General features: G+C 36.4%; 3 protein-coding genes across 5 annotated transcripts; 1 reads left to right on the plus strand and 2 right to left on the minus strand.

The window, feature by feature from the left end:
* Positions 1 to 446: 446 nt before the first annotated feature.
* LOC108995803 lies at positions 447 to 2,408 on the minus strand. Of its 3 annotated transcripts, none has more exons than XM_018971601.2 (3): positions 1,939 to 2,408; positions 1,771 to 1,854; positions 447 to 1,674 (listed from the first exon to the last, which is right to left on the minus strand). In XM_018971601.2, the coding sequence occupies exons 2-3, from the start codon at positions 1,819 to 1,821 to the stop codon at positions 724 to 726; spliced, it is 1,002 nt and encodes a 333-aa protein (XP_018827146.1). In that variant the 5' UTR covers positions 1,822 to 1,854; positions 1,939 to 2,408; the 3' UTR covers positions 447 to 723. The 3 variants fall into 3 exon arrangements, with proteins under 3 accessions (XP_018827146.1, XP_035543445.1, XP_018827005.1); XM_035687552.1 differs by having other exon boundaries at positions 1,771 to 1,862; XM_018971460.2 differs by having other exon boundaries at positions 1,771 to 2,408.
* Positions 2,409 to 7,396: 4,988 nt separating this feature from the next.
* Positions 7,397 to 8,861, plus strand: LOC108995728 (glucuronoxylan 4-O-methyltransferase 1). Its single transcript, XM_018971380.2, has one exon. The coding sequence runs from the start codon at positions 7,753 to 7,755 to the stop codon at positions 8,731 to 8,733; it is 981 nt and encodes a 326-aa protein (XP_018826925.1). The 5' UTR covers positions 7,397 to 7,752; the 3' UTR covers positions 8,734 to 8,861.
* Positions 8,862 to 8,907: 46 nt separating this feature from the next.
* Positions 8,908 to 14,507, minus strand: LOC108995580 (TITAN-like protein). Its single transcript, XM_018971200.2, has 7 exons — positions 14,020 to 14,507; positions 13,552 to 13,678; positions 13,056 to 13,383; positions 12,745 to 12,818; positions 12,042 to 12,096; positions 10,571 to 10,992; positions 8,908 to 9,448 (listed from the first exon to the last, which is right to left on the minus strand). The coding sequence occupies exons 1-7, from the start codon at positions 14,364 to 14,366 to the stop codon at positions 9,428 to 9,430; spliced, it is 1,374 nt and encodes a 457-aa protein (XP_018826745.1). The 5' UTR covers positions 14,367 to 14,507; the 3' UTR covers positions 8,908 to 9,427.
* Positions 14,508 to 14,564: the final 57 nt, after the last annotated feature.

Consider the following 14,564-nt stretch of genomic DNA (forward strand, 5'->3'; position numbering starts at 1 on the left):
TTTATCAATGATTTTTACTGCTCTACTTTTTTTATTTTTTTATTATTATTTTTTTTTACTTAATGATTAGGTAAATATTTTTTAATAATATTATGAATTTTTTTATTTTTATAAAAATATTTAAATATATTAAAAAAATATATAAAAAAAATAAAAATCACAAAATTATTAACAGTAGCTCTCAACAGTATGGGAGTGGTGGCTCTAGTGCGCTCTATTTTTATTGCAGTGCTATTAAACTCTATCCCGTCAATCTAGGAAAGATCTGCACTTTCCACGCGTACGTGGTATACGAGGTAGCTTTGCACTTTTCACGCGTACGTGGTATATGAGAGACACATCTGAACTCTGAGTTTGTATGAATGGAGCCCACTTTTTTGGCCCTTGAAAACTCCGAAGGAGATGTGAAAGGAACGCTCCTGGTTTTATAACAGGAGTCACTATGGATGGAATTTATAAAGCTCCTTTAGGCTCCGGCTAGGCTTCCCCGTTGTTTCAGTCACCAGACTTGCTGTATAATTGAGTCTATATATCATAATCAGCTAACGATTTATCTGGTATTTCTTGAAAAACAGTATAAATGTAAATGTCCAAGCTGCTAAAATGTACTGATATTGCTACACCAGTTTAAACATATCCTACAAGACAATGTCAATCAAACCTCGTTAACTCAGTTGCTCTGATCCAAAGCCGTGTTAGCATCAGATTAAGAACTTTCTCTCCTCACTCATTTGCCTGAGATGAAGCTGTTGTGGTGTCAAAGGATTTCTTTCTGACCAAGAGGCAAGTGATCCTTGAAGGATTAGCATGTGTATTGTCAAGACTACACAATACATAGTCTGGTTGGTGGAGTGCGAGATTCAACCTATCCTCCCCTACAACCAGTGCGGTAGCATCAAGCAGAACATGCCAGTAGTTCCTGTGGGCTTCTGAAACCCAATGCATTGAATAACGAGTCCCATTAATATCGGCAGGATAAGCGAATAGTCCTTTTGGGTTGTGCTTACACTTCCTCCTAAAATACTGGCTAAGCTGTGATCCCTTGATCCTCAAATCCAGCCAATCCTTAGGTGCTGATATCACTTTGGACTCCTTGAAAATTGCAAACTCCCGTATGCAGTCTTCTTCTTCTTCTTCTTCCCCTATAGCTGTCATGTAAAGGTTTCCCTTGAAGAAAGGGTAGCTCTCCCCAACTAACTTCATGGCATCCTGGTAGCTGGGAGTGAAGAGTACAAGATAGTCATCATCGGATAATCCACAGTGCTTCAAAACCTTGTTTCGAGCTTGGATTTCAGGGATCGAGATAAAACTTCCAGGAAACGTGGATTTCTTGGTGAGAATATCAAGCAATCTTGATGGCTCCAACTGGGTCCTATCCAAATCAGGATGACTGCTTCCAAAAGTAGGGGTGGAAGGGTCTCTTAAACTACCCCTAGGGGACTTCCGCCTATCATCAAACGTGGTATCTGAAGGCTCCTCATTGATGCAAAGACCAGAGAGATCTCTCTTTTCTCCTTCCACTAGCCCGGCATACTCTGGATACTTTGCTAAGACATACTGCTCAACATACCGCATTTCTGTTGGCGTGATCGGGCCTGACCATCTGAGGTCAAGACCATGGAGTGTTGATATGGCTTCGGCTACTATATGAGCAGGTATCACAGTATGTGCTTTCTGTTTTTAGTTCAAGAAAAAGAACAATCAGAAAGAGATTATATTAGGCACCATTAAAACCTTCTAGAAAACAAGACATAAGAAAATGAATTATACCTTAACAACCATACTGCTTGGTCTGCCATTTGATGCAGGTGGTTTGTGCATAGAAGCAAAGAGGGATTTTTCTTTATCACCTTCCTTCATTGCTTGATTTGTCATAACTTTGTGAGACGGAATTGAATATGACAGTAAAGAATATGGTTTTGAATTATAAGCACTCACCTTAGATCCTGCATGAAGAACACATAGTATGTATACTCTGCCACTATTGAAACATAGAACTTTTTATTGGCCAAATATGCAAGTTTTGGGAAGATCTGTGAAAGAAAAAGAGGTATGTATCTACAAATTCAAGAAATCAAGAGAAGAAAGAGAGGTATGTATTTACAAATTCTCTTGGGGAAAAAAAAAAAAAAAAAAAACTCGCTGCAGAATGGATTTAGGCTGAAAGATTTAGGAAAGAATAGAAGATATGGAAGAGATGACAGAAGAGAGAAGAAGAGGAAATAGAGAAAAACAAGCCGAACTGATCAAAACATCTTGTTGATATAGATTGGTGTACTAGATAAAACAACTAGAAAGAGAGAAAAAAAGAGAGGATCTGGAGGAACAAACAAAGGCAGATGTAAAGAGAAGACCAAGCCAAACACCCCAAAACTTTGGTTGTTGCAGATGTGGATTTGAAAGGTGGGGTATTAAAGAAATTATTAGAACTAATGATCATTACGTCTACAATGACAGCAGCAATGCTTTGAAACAGGATACCACGAACCATTAGAACTAGTTTTTGTTGCTATAACCATGGTTTAGTATATAGATTATCTCTGGTTGAGTTTAGGTATCATATTAAACCTTTGGTCTGGCTAGAATACCTACCGACTCAAAATTTTAAATGAAACTATGACTTGAGAAGAAAACTCAATATATATTTGATTGGAGATGAAATCACACGCTCTGAAATATTAAATTTTGGAGGGAAAATGACCCTTGAGTGCGTTCGGCTTGAAGCAATGGACCCATTTATTGGTAATGACTTTAAGGGCAGAGTTACTTCCAATAGCTGGTAAACGTGAGTATGAAATTTCCTCAGAATTTGACCCTCATGGTTCCACCTGCATCATGAGAAACTCAAATGTCACAACTTTTTCATATTATATAAATAAAAGAGTAAACCTGATAAATATAAAGAAAGAAATAAGAAAAAAAAAGGCTTACATAGATGAATAATGCATGTAATATAAATGTAGAGAATGACTTTAGCTCATATGTTATTTGCATTGATTTTACACAATTCTAATATGTCATTGACATGTTGGTTAGTCATTTTACATAAAAATGCAAAATAGGTAAGCCATAAAGGAGAGATGGTTATACCTATACATATGCTGTTCATTATTATTATACCTATACCGTTCGGTATTGTCTTTAGTATCGAGGTTACATGCATAAATTTAGCATTTATGCAAAGAACAATTAACAGAGCAAGAATTTTTTAGCATCTAATAGTTAAGAGTCTTAGAGAATCTCATCTGTCAAGGTATTGATGGTTATCTCACTTTGAATACAAAACCTTATTGAATAATATATAAGAAGTACTCATCCTACTGAGGTATATACGATAGAAAAGAATAAAAGCAAAAGATTTTTTTGAAACTATATGAATTTTTGCTGCCAATTGCTTGCTATAATGTATGAGCTCATCAGCCATTCTTGGTTAAATAATATGTTAAAATGGGGTCAATTAGACATGACTCGAAGCTTTGTCTAAGTACAGAAGAAACCAAAAAAACAAATGCTTGTGATTCGGTGTAAACAATGTTGAGGAGAGAGAGAGACAGGAGAGAGTATATGCCGTGTAGAGATGCCTGAGACAGCAGCTTCCATACAGACAAGGTCACATGAACAAGCGATTAGTCACGGACAATGACATAGAAATTAAAATATATATATGCCACTTCACGTATTATAAGATTAATCAATATATATATATATATATATGCCAGACCAGGAACAGCCTTACCTTATGTCTCAGTCGAACCTAACAGTGCAAAGACATTCTTATTATTATAACCAAATATTACCTGTGGCTCTGTTTATTCTTCCTTGAATACATATATCAACCATTGTTTGAACAATTCTCTGCATTGAAGCTTCTGGGAAGCTGCTCTTGAAAAGGACTGCGAAGCCAAAAACTCCCCTTTCGTCAACTATGGCTTGGGACTTTGGAACATTATCTTTTTATTATTCTTTCTTTCCTAAAAGATGAGTTTTTCCTGTGCATTCCTTATATTCAGGACTAGAGAAATCTCCTTCAAGACTCAAGGAGATGAATGTCACAATATTTGTTTCCAAAGTCTTCATTAATTTGAAATATTTAAAGCAAGAGTGTGAAAAGAACGTCCTTCTCGCCAACTCTTTTCATTCCGTAGCAGCAAATATCAAGATCTTTCAGCACCACCTTACCTTTTGCATTCATTCTCAGCAATCTATTTTTAATTGGTGCATTCATGTTTATCCCTAGCTTTTATGTCTCTTTTTCCGAAAGGATATTCTTCATTTCAATTAATATAAGAGTAATGATTTATACAATCCTGAATAGACAAGTCCCACGAAATCCTATTATAAAAAAAGTGAACCACACCTTAAAAAGTAAAAAAATATATGTTATTTTTTAGTGGGATCCACTTTTTATAAAGGACTTATACAAAATTTATCTATTTAAAACTTGTACCTAACATTACTCTTAAAATAAATGATATTAATTGCTTGTAAAACATAGGGCATTTTTTATGAAACGAGTAGAAATACCTCAGATTTTATACTAACAAGTTTAGAGAGTGATATGAGATAAAAAATTTTGTAAAATAATAATAAAATAGTTTGTGAATAATAGTGAGATAGTTAATTGTTTTATGGGGTTTGAGAAATGAGGGAGAAAAAGTTGAATAAAAAATATAATAAAGTTAAAATATTGTTAGAATATAATTTTTTAATATTATTTTTATTTAGAGATTTGAAAAAATTGAATTATTTTTTATTTTTTGTTTGAAAGTTGGAGAAAGTTGTAATGATTAGTTTGAAATGAGTGATGTTTGGGAAGGAGATGAGATGAAATGAAAATTTTAAGATAAAATTTTTTTCCAAAAAGCCCTAAGGGGATGTTTGGAAACATTTTTCATCTCATATCATATCATCTCATTTATTTTCCAAACATCATTTAAACAGAAATATTTTCAAATTAATCATTACAACTTTCTTAACTTTTCAAATAAAAGACAAAAAAATAATTCAATATTTTCAAATTCTAAAATAAAAATTATATTAAAAAATTATATTCTAACAATATTTTAATTTTATAATATTTTTTATTCAACTTTTTCTTTCTCATTTTCCAAAACTCAATAAATATTTATCTCAAATTATCTTACTACTAGCCAAGATCATTTGGATCAATTGACAACACCTTGATTTTTCACTGGCTCGTTTGTTTTCAGAGATGAGATTAAAGTTAAAAAGTTGAATAAAGTATTGTTAAAATATATTTTTTAATATTATTTTTGTTTTGAAATTTGAAAAAGTTGAATTGTTTATTTTATTTTGTATTGGAAGTTGAAAAAGTTGTAATGATTAGATGAAATGAAATGAGATGAGATGAAATGTTTTCTGAAAACAAATAAGGCCATTGATCAAATCCCCCCTCCCCATGTATAAAAAAAAAAAAACTATCTTATTACTATTCATAAATAATCTTATTATTTTTCACAAAATTCTTATCTCATCTTATTTACCAAGCATCTCAATAATCCATTTTAAGTAAAATACAGAAGATAATGTTAGAAGTATCCGAATTACAAATTACCTATCTATAAATTAGCATCTTTTTACAAGTTCCGTGGCATTAATTTCTGCGGAGAGAAAACAAGTCTTTTTCACTTCTCTCACATTCTCTTTGCAGCATGTTAAAATGTCCACGTCTGCGTACATTAGAGTGCCCCTCTCTCCAGCCCCTCTCTAATAACCTCCTTCGCAGATCCGGCTTGAGGGGTGGGAGCTTCGGCTCCCTTCCCCTCCCTCCCTCCTCCTCCTCCTCCATCCCTTCTCTTCTATGTAGTTTTTGTTTTGAATTTTTGTGTATTTTTAGGTGAAATAAGAGTGAATCGCAGATCTGGGTCTTTCCGCCGCCACAGGCCAGCATGCGCCCCGCCATGATGATGCCCTGCCGCCGATCTTAAAAACCACCGAATGCGGCACCAAATATAGCGGTGAGTAGCCCGCACGCGCGGCTCGAAGTTTCGGCGTCATTTGGCGCGTGGCCTTAACGCACCACCCGGGAGCCCTCTGCCAACACCACGCACGGCGTTTCTAGAGTCTGTGAATCCGGGATCTCCAAGGTCGATTGGCGGTTCCCTTTCCAGAGTGGCACGTGTACTGCACGTGCCACAGCAGCCTCTGTGTTCCGTTTTCTTTTATTGCAGTGTTTTTCTTTGTAGTTTTCTTTGTGTAATGTAGTTTCTAGGTTAATAAAAATCTTAAAAAAATTAGTACCTTCGAACTTTGGTCCGAATGGAGTATTAGTCCCCCCTCCACGTTGACGGGGGGTTGTTGGGGTTTCGTATACCCTACCCTGCTTAGACGGGGTATGAGGCTTTGTAATCTCTGTCGTGGACAGAGTGTTATTTTCTCTAAAAATCTAGGTCTTTAGAGATTTACTGTCTGGACTAGACCATGTCAGTCACGAAAGTGTACTGGAAAGATATTAACGATTGTAATTGATTTGTTTTTCAAATCAACTTTGTAAGTTCTCTTTTAATGAAGGTTAACACCCGTTTACTCAAAAAAAAAAAATTGAAGGGTTTCAGTAGTACTGTTCAACCGGTTCCAGTCCTGGAACCCAAGTTTCAAAATCAGGCAAAAACCCAAACCAAGTTAGCTCAGGCCAAATTCGGGCTATAACCTAGATTGAAACTGATTTTAAAAAACCCAAAACCCAAGTTGCGGATTGCACCCAATTTTTTTTTAAAAATCAAGACCTACATGTTATAAATATTTTTTCATGAAAAAAATATTGATGCAACATTCAAACTCTATTTATTTAATTTTTTAAATCAAAACCTACATATACCTTGACCACCAATAAGAGAAGAGAAAAAAAAAATTATAAAATGAAAAATTCATTGGACATAATATGCATTTTCCTTTTGAGTTGATGTTCATTTAGATGCTAGAAATGAACAAAAAATAAATCAAAAGATTTAAAAAAAAAAAAAAGAACGGGTATCAGGTTGTAAACCTGAGTTCCGGGTTTAAAATCCGGTACAAGTGTACCCAGATATGTTCCGGACCGGGTAGGATTTTTCCCGGCCTGGTTGAACAGGCCTAGGTTTCAGATTTAAAACATATACCAACCCACTTTTGTATTTTGTGCCCCATGATCACGTTTCCTTCCATGTCTTGGGTAATTCCATAAGCAAATTACAACACCAACGTCCACTGGCCATCTAAATGGATAACAGACAAGACTCCTAATATAAATAAAATGAAAAAATATCCTAGAAAGTCATTGTTTGAAAGTGGCCTTTCAACTACATGCTAGCCTTCTTCAACTTCACTCAAAACTAGCACACGATACACAAAAACAAAAACAAAAACAAAAGGTGACATAATGAACCAACATCGTTATCTCTTAGAAGTTCCAAAACCCAAGTCACCACCATTACCACCCCCTTTAAAATGATTGAAACGCCAATCTTCTTCACCCATCTTTTTCAAATGGATACAAGCACGTAGTTTATAATTTAATTTATATTTCCAATTCGCAAAATATACTGCAAACACCACAGGAATTAGGTGACAACTCATAAATAAAAAGAGAAAAATACAACACTTGAAACAAAAGCAAACCGTTTCCTTCCTTGTCACTCAAGAAGATACCAAGGGGTCTCCATTAGATTTAACAACCCTGAGTCATCAAAAAAAAATCCCAACTGACCTGTTAAGAGGGTAGGGGGTGCTGGTAGCTGTGCTACTGCTGAAACAATGCCCCCAGAAGTGCTTCATTGCCGTTCTCTTGTAACTCCTCTTGTTCAGTTTTCTCCTGCACTCTTGCCTGAGGCACAACACAATCTACCCATTATTTACAAATATTGCAGAGGACGGAAAAGGATGAACATCGCTGTAAAGAAAGTTATCCCGGTCCTCCTCATGATCCTATCAAGTTTCTCCATCATCAGATTTCTTTTGATCACAATCACTAATTCATCCAGTTCCTCTTCAAAGCCTACTTTACCCACTGTTGTTCACCACACATGCCTTTCTCCCCCATGCATCGAAGGTCCAAAAAATTCACCAGGCTCCTCAACAAATCAGCTAAAAACCTCTGCCAATGCCAGCACCCTCACAGAAAAGGAATTTCTGCTCCTATCAAATCTTATTATCAACAAGGCCCCCTGCAACCTGCTTATCTTTGGGTTTGCATACCAATATCTGAACCTCTCGCAGATCAATGCAGGTGGCACCACCATCTTTCTAGAGGATGAGATTAACGATCTAAGCACAATCAAAGCAAATTCAAATAGCACTAGAACGTACAAGGTTGATTATCAGATACCTGGAAACAAGGCTTACAAGCTGCTCAAGCAAGCAAGACAGGATCCAGCCTGTGCACCTAGCTCAGGACCGCTTCAGGGATCAACATGCAAGCTTGCATTGACAAATCTACCGCAAGAAGTATACCAGCACAAGTGGGATGTGATAGTGGTGGATGGACCGAGTGGAGATACACCAGAGGCACCAGGTAGGATGCCAACAATCTATACTGCTAGTATAATGGCAAGATCTGGGAACGCAACAGATGTAGTCATACATGATGTCAATCGAGTGGTAGAAAAGTGGTTTTCGTGGGAGTTTCTATGTGAAGAGAACTTGGTCTCTTCCAAAGGGAACCTATGGGTTTTCAGGATCAGAGATCAATTCAATTCTACAAAATTTTGCACGGCTAATACTGTTGTGATAGTGTAATATCATTCTTTTTGTCAAAAGTGAGAGCACATAGTAACAAGCTGATTTTATTACTGAGCGGTTTTTACCTCTTAAACAAAAGCATGAGCAATTGTAAAAATAAGAAACACACGGACATGGGAATTTGAATGTACCAGCCTAGAGCATGCCAATCAAGTTTGGGCCGCAAGCATAAGAGGCAACACAAGATGATGCTAATATATCAATTTCAACAGCCTGATGCACTACAACCACATCGACTTAAAAGGTCCAATATGCAATATGAGCAACATTTCAGACAGAAGCAAGCTTCTCGTAATCTAGAAATCGAGGGAGCTGTTAGAACTCAGGATCACAGCTATTACATACGTTCTTTACATGGTAACATTGATTCTACCAAAAATTGATCCTGCATATATGAGTGTGGGAAAAAGGATTTGTGTTGAATGCATTTGGCACGGCAGACGAAATGCCTACACTGTCATTGATTATACGTAGTGGTCCTTTTTTCTTTTAATGTACAATGACCTAGTAACTATATAACCCATATTAGGCTGCATTGCACCAACTCTGCTTCCCATTCTTCCTACAAGATCAGAACTCTATTCAATCTCCAATAAAAACTTGGCATAGGGAAGGGGTGAATACATGCAGTGATTCTCTAACATGACAGCCACCAGGCCCGCAACATTTGTCATTTGTGTCTCCAATATGATCATTCACCTGCTTCTCTTTGCTGCAAGGGTGACCAAAGAAAAGTATAAGCCTTAGGAACTCCCTTCATAACAGCCAAACTCAGGCATAACTATTTACATTATTATTTTTGGCAAGGAACTTTCTTCATTATCATGCTATATATGTGAAATCATAAAAACTACATGCAACAAACTCCACTAAGGTTTCAAGCAATTAACGCTAAAGCTAAACATCACTTCTGGTCCATTCTGGAAACAACAAGCATTTATTTAGCACATATACAGCCTCACATACTAAGGTGCGTGCCCACACGTATCTACACAAACTAAAATATAAATGAGCTAGCTTTTAAGTTCCACACATGTTACACATGCATATGCATATTCTAGAAGTCTAAAATATAAAACACCGATAAAAAAAAAAAAAGAAGTCTAGAATATAAAACAGAGCTAGCTTTTTAAGTTCAAAGAAAATTAACTGTTACCCGACAATGATGGCAATTCATCTCTGATGAATAAGCTGTGATATCCAGCAGATTTCAGCACTTAAAGAGTTAAGACCCCAAGTACCATAAAAACTGCCTTACCTGCAGGTAAGGCAGTGAAACACATTCCATTTTAGTTTACAGCATATCTTTCTTCCTTCTTGATTAATTGAATTGGGGAACGTGCTGAAGATAATTACAGCTCCTAGCATTCCACAACTAAATAACTTCTTCTTCTTCTTCTTTCTTTCTTTCTTTTTTTTTTTTTTTTTTTTTAATGACAGGGAACCACCACATGGCAGATCCCTTAGGACTCACCCATGGAACCTAAACCCTCGGGGAGACTAGCACAGAAACCCACCACCATGCCTCCCACTTAAATCGGAGATTGATCCCAGGGGGAATCGAACCTATGACATGGGGCCCATGCACACAAGTTCGCCCTTACCACTTGGGCTACCCACGGGTGGTATTCCACAACTTAATAACATGCAGCAGATAAAATGCTAATTCTAAGTGCCAGCAAGTACAAAAAAATGAAAAAACGCAGACAACCTTGGAATGCAATGCTGTACCAGTGACATGATACAGTAGGATATTTCCATCACCTCAACTTACAAGAATTAGCCTAAAGGATATTGGAACCTACAAAGTGGCATGAGAAAATTTGGAGCTCACCATTCGCTTGCTGACGTAAGGTTGTATCTTAACTGGCATCTCAGATTTACCTTCAGGCTTGATAAATTCTTGTTTCTCCATCTCAAACTCTTTTCTAGATTCTTTTCGGCTACCAGATTGCCATACTCTACCAAAGTTAGGAAGCCAGTTAGCAGTGCAGTCACTATTGACAATCTCTCCTCTTTTCTCCATCTCAAGCTCAATCTTTCTCTTTTCTGCCCAAGCGGCTCCAACCCGTTTCGGGTTCAATTTTTTGGACTTCCCTGACTTATTTAGGGACATAAGGCTGCCTACTGTGGGTTTTCGTTGAACATTGATCTGACTTTCTTCAGTTACTTCAAACCATGGAGGAGGAGCTCCAGAATGCACATTATCAGCCTTGTCAGCAGCCAAGGTAGAAATTCGTGTGAGATTTTGCAAACCTAGAGAAATGAATCACAAGATGAGGAAAGGACATCAGGTGTCAAATAAAGCATCACTCCACCAACTTGTGCACTAAGCTAACCATAAGTCTATATGTGAATTTTGCTGCATGCAATCTCAGTTACATCAATCCTACGAAAACATGCCACTCTAATGAAGAATTCATATGGAGTCTAGCTAAAAGTTCTGTGACAAAAAGAAATGAGACAATGCGCAAAACCCCTCAAACTACAACCCAATTTGCAACCAACCCCCCAAACTATCAATTTAGGCAATCACCAAACTACCAAATTGAAATTGCAATGTACAGCCTTTTCCCCTTAGAAGACAAAATTACCCCTAAATATAAATAAAAAGCAATAAATATATTTTTTTTAAAAATCGTTCTTTTACTTATCAAAAAAATATTTTTTAAAAAACTAAAAACTTAAACAACTCTGGAAGAGCAAAGTTGCAAACCTTTGAGGGTAGAGTTATTCGCTCGGGTGCTTCCTATGCTACTACCATGGCCTAATGGTTTGGATGCCCTATGTTCAATTTTTAAAAATATTTTCTAAAAATAACTTTACATTACTTTTGCAATTTTAATTCTTTCTATGATTTTTAGTGTTTTGCTTTTTTATCTGAAAAAATATTATATTTTAAACAAATTTCCAATTTTTAGTTTTTTTATTTTATAAAAATGTAATTTTACATGTGGATTTTTATTTTTTATTTATTTTTTATCTTTTATTAATGGCATTTATCATTTATGTCAATTTTTTATAGAGTGGGTAGATTACGATTTTTTGGTAGTTTTTTTTTTTATGATAAGTAAGAAGGAATTTTATTAATAGAATCTAGGCAAAGCAGAGTACACAAGAAGTATACTACAATGTTTTGGTAGTTTGAGAGGAGATTACCACAATTGATAGATTGGGGGCTGATTGCAAATTAGCTGGTAGTTTGAGAAGGGTTTGTGTATTTTGTCTAAAAATAATAATACGAAAAGACAAAAAGACAAAAGAAAAAGTAAAAAACCAAAATTGATGTAGTCAAAGATTGATACCTTGAAAACTGCTCTCTCCTTTTACAATCCCTTGATCCTCATGCACATGGTACGTCTATATCAAAATAGATTAAATGTTCAAAGCTGTTGTAAGCAGTACATATTAACGCACATATGGAGAAAAAAAGGGAGAGAGAGAGTAGATTTACAGGCAGGTCATGAAAGAAGTGAAAGGTTGACCCTTTCACTACTGAGAAGTTAGCATATAATACCGGTATCTTCCAAAAGATACAACATGCCAAACATAGCTATACCTGAACATACGCAAGCACTATATAGAGTCATTCTGCCCTATAGCAAGCTGATTCAAATTTTCCAAGCATTAGAGCTTAGCATATTCAAGAATTGGGAATTGTCTACCCAATGACTAGCCCCATTGTTGGCACGAGTTCGTGGAACATAAAAAATTGTTAATTCACAACCCCAACAAATATCATTATACGTGAATGATATCACTGTAATGTACAGATAGTAGTAATTTCTTTTTCAGACTTAGGGCAGTGGTGGATGGTCTCCACAAGAAGACAACTAAGCAGATGCTACTGCCACCTTCAATTAAAAAATTTTTCTTCAATTTCTCAAACCATTTCTACAGAACGGACTACCCTACAGTAACCAGGATGGGTAGGTAACGATGACATTTTGCTTGGGGATCCCGATATTTTTAGCTAATAAAATTCAGCACAATAATGACAGAACTTACCCTTTCATTACTGAAATATCCATCAGCTGAGCATTTTGTGTCATAAAGGAGAGAATATTGGCTATTCCTGTTAACTGAGTCGACATCATAAAAACATAGCAGACAACAAAAAACTAGAATAAGCATTCTCATTCAGTACGAGAAATCTTCTCGATAACATACACTAAAAACTTGAATTATGAATAATAATAATAATAATAATAATAATAATAAAGAAATTACAGGGTGTTGGCCTCTTTGTCAAATAATAATAATAATAATACAACAACAACAATAAAGAAAGAAGTACTTCAAATATATTGCACGCTCACCTCTAAAATCCATCAATTCTGAAATTTTTTTACCAGAGCATGTCTCTGCAGGTAAAGAAGATTGAGCACCATAATCAAACATTCCAACATTTGGAACTTCGGAGCGTCCTGAATGGGATACCTGATACTCATTCGTATAACACTGTAAAGGCATAACACCATTTGAATGACTTGATTTAACAGATTGGATACTACAATTTTCAAAACTATCAATATTTCCAAAGTTGAGTTCATTGTGGATATCATGTGAAGGTCCAAGCACTGGTCCTATAGTTCCTTCAGTAGACAGTACATCATCATTTCTCAAAGATTTGCACTTCTTCTCCCACTGCAGTCACAAAGAAAAAACAAAGAGTAATCAGTCTGTAAATGAAAGCAGTATTAGGTTTCTTTCCTTGATGTTTTAATGATAATTCAGTGACGTGAGAAAGTCCCGAAGAATCACTCTTCCAAAATGGTAAAAAAAACATTGATTACAAAGGACTTAACCAAGTACCTTAGCTACGTCAGCTTCTAAAATCCTAAAAGTATCCAAGCGATCTACCGCACCACCATATTTCCATAGAAAATGCTTCAAATTCTTGAGATGATCCGCACTCGCTAGATGATTAATTGCATTATAACTGTTAACAGGACACAAACATTTACAAAAAAAAAAAAAAAGAACCACCAAAGCAGTGCTCTGAAACCACATTCAACAGTCTGGCTGCCTAAAAATCAATAAAGGCGAGAAATTCTATAATTCTCGGACTTCATTGTTCAAAGAATCTCGATAAAATCAGAAGCTCCACTAAACTGAGTCAATAATGAACCACGGTTGATTACAACCCTATAATTTGGAAACCAGAAAAACATAAAGCATAGAATTTCAAAAACCTTCAACCGTCTTTCCGTTTCTCCTCGCGCAACCAAACAGAAATTAAAGAAGATAATAAAAAAAATAGGATGCATAGAATGCAGTTACCAAGCAAAGGTGCAACCAAGTTCGTCGATGTTGCTGTCGCAAAAAACGCACCAGAGGCGGTTGCGAGAGGCGAGGTCGGAGGGGAGAGGGCAGGGATTCTTGAGGAAAAAACGGACATCAGAAAGCTTGGATTGGAACCGAGAGAGGAAGGTAGAGAGGGAGGTCTTGTGACTGGGGAAGTACTTGTGGCGCTGGCCCTGGTCGTGGTTCAGATTGCACACCTTGCAGAACTCGTACTCGCTCTTCTTCTGCTTCTTATTATGACCGTTATCATAGGCACAACTAGTCTTCGAAGTGTTGGTTCTAGGTTTAGGGTTTGGCTTCCGCGTTTTCGATTGTTCTTCCATTACCGTGCCGACGCTTCTCTCTCGCACGGATTGGGACGCCTTGCAAGCTATTTGCCGATCGGATTCTTTTGGGAAAAAGAGGATCCGGCTCTCTTCATCTGCACGCTGTAAGTTTCAAGCGCAAGTTTATCGCCGTTTGGATAATGAAAGTATTAAGCGCAAGTTTAGAGCATTATTCCAATTCCAATCTTAACAATA

This window comes from Juglans regia, chromosome 2 (assembly GCF_001411555.2).
Source record: "Juglans regia cultivar Chandler chromosome 2, Walnut 2.0, whole genome shotgun sequence".
In the NCBI taxonomy this organism is placed as follows: domain Eukaryota; kingdom Viridiplantae; phylum Streptophyta; class Magnoliopsida; order Fagales; family Juglandaceae; genus Juglans; species Juglans regia.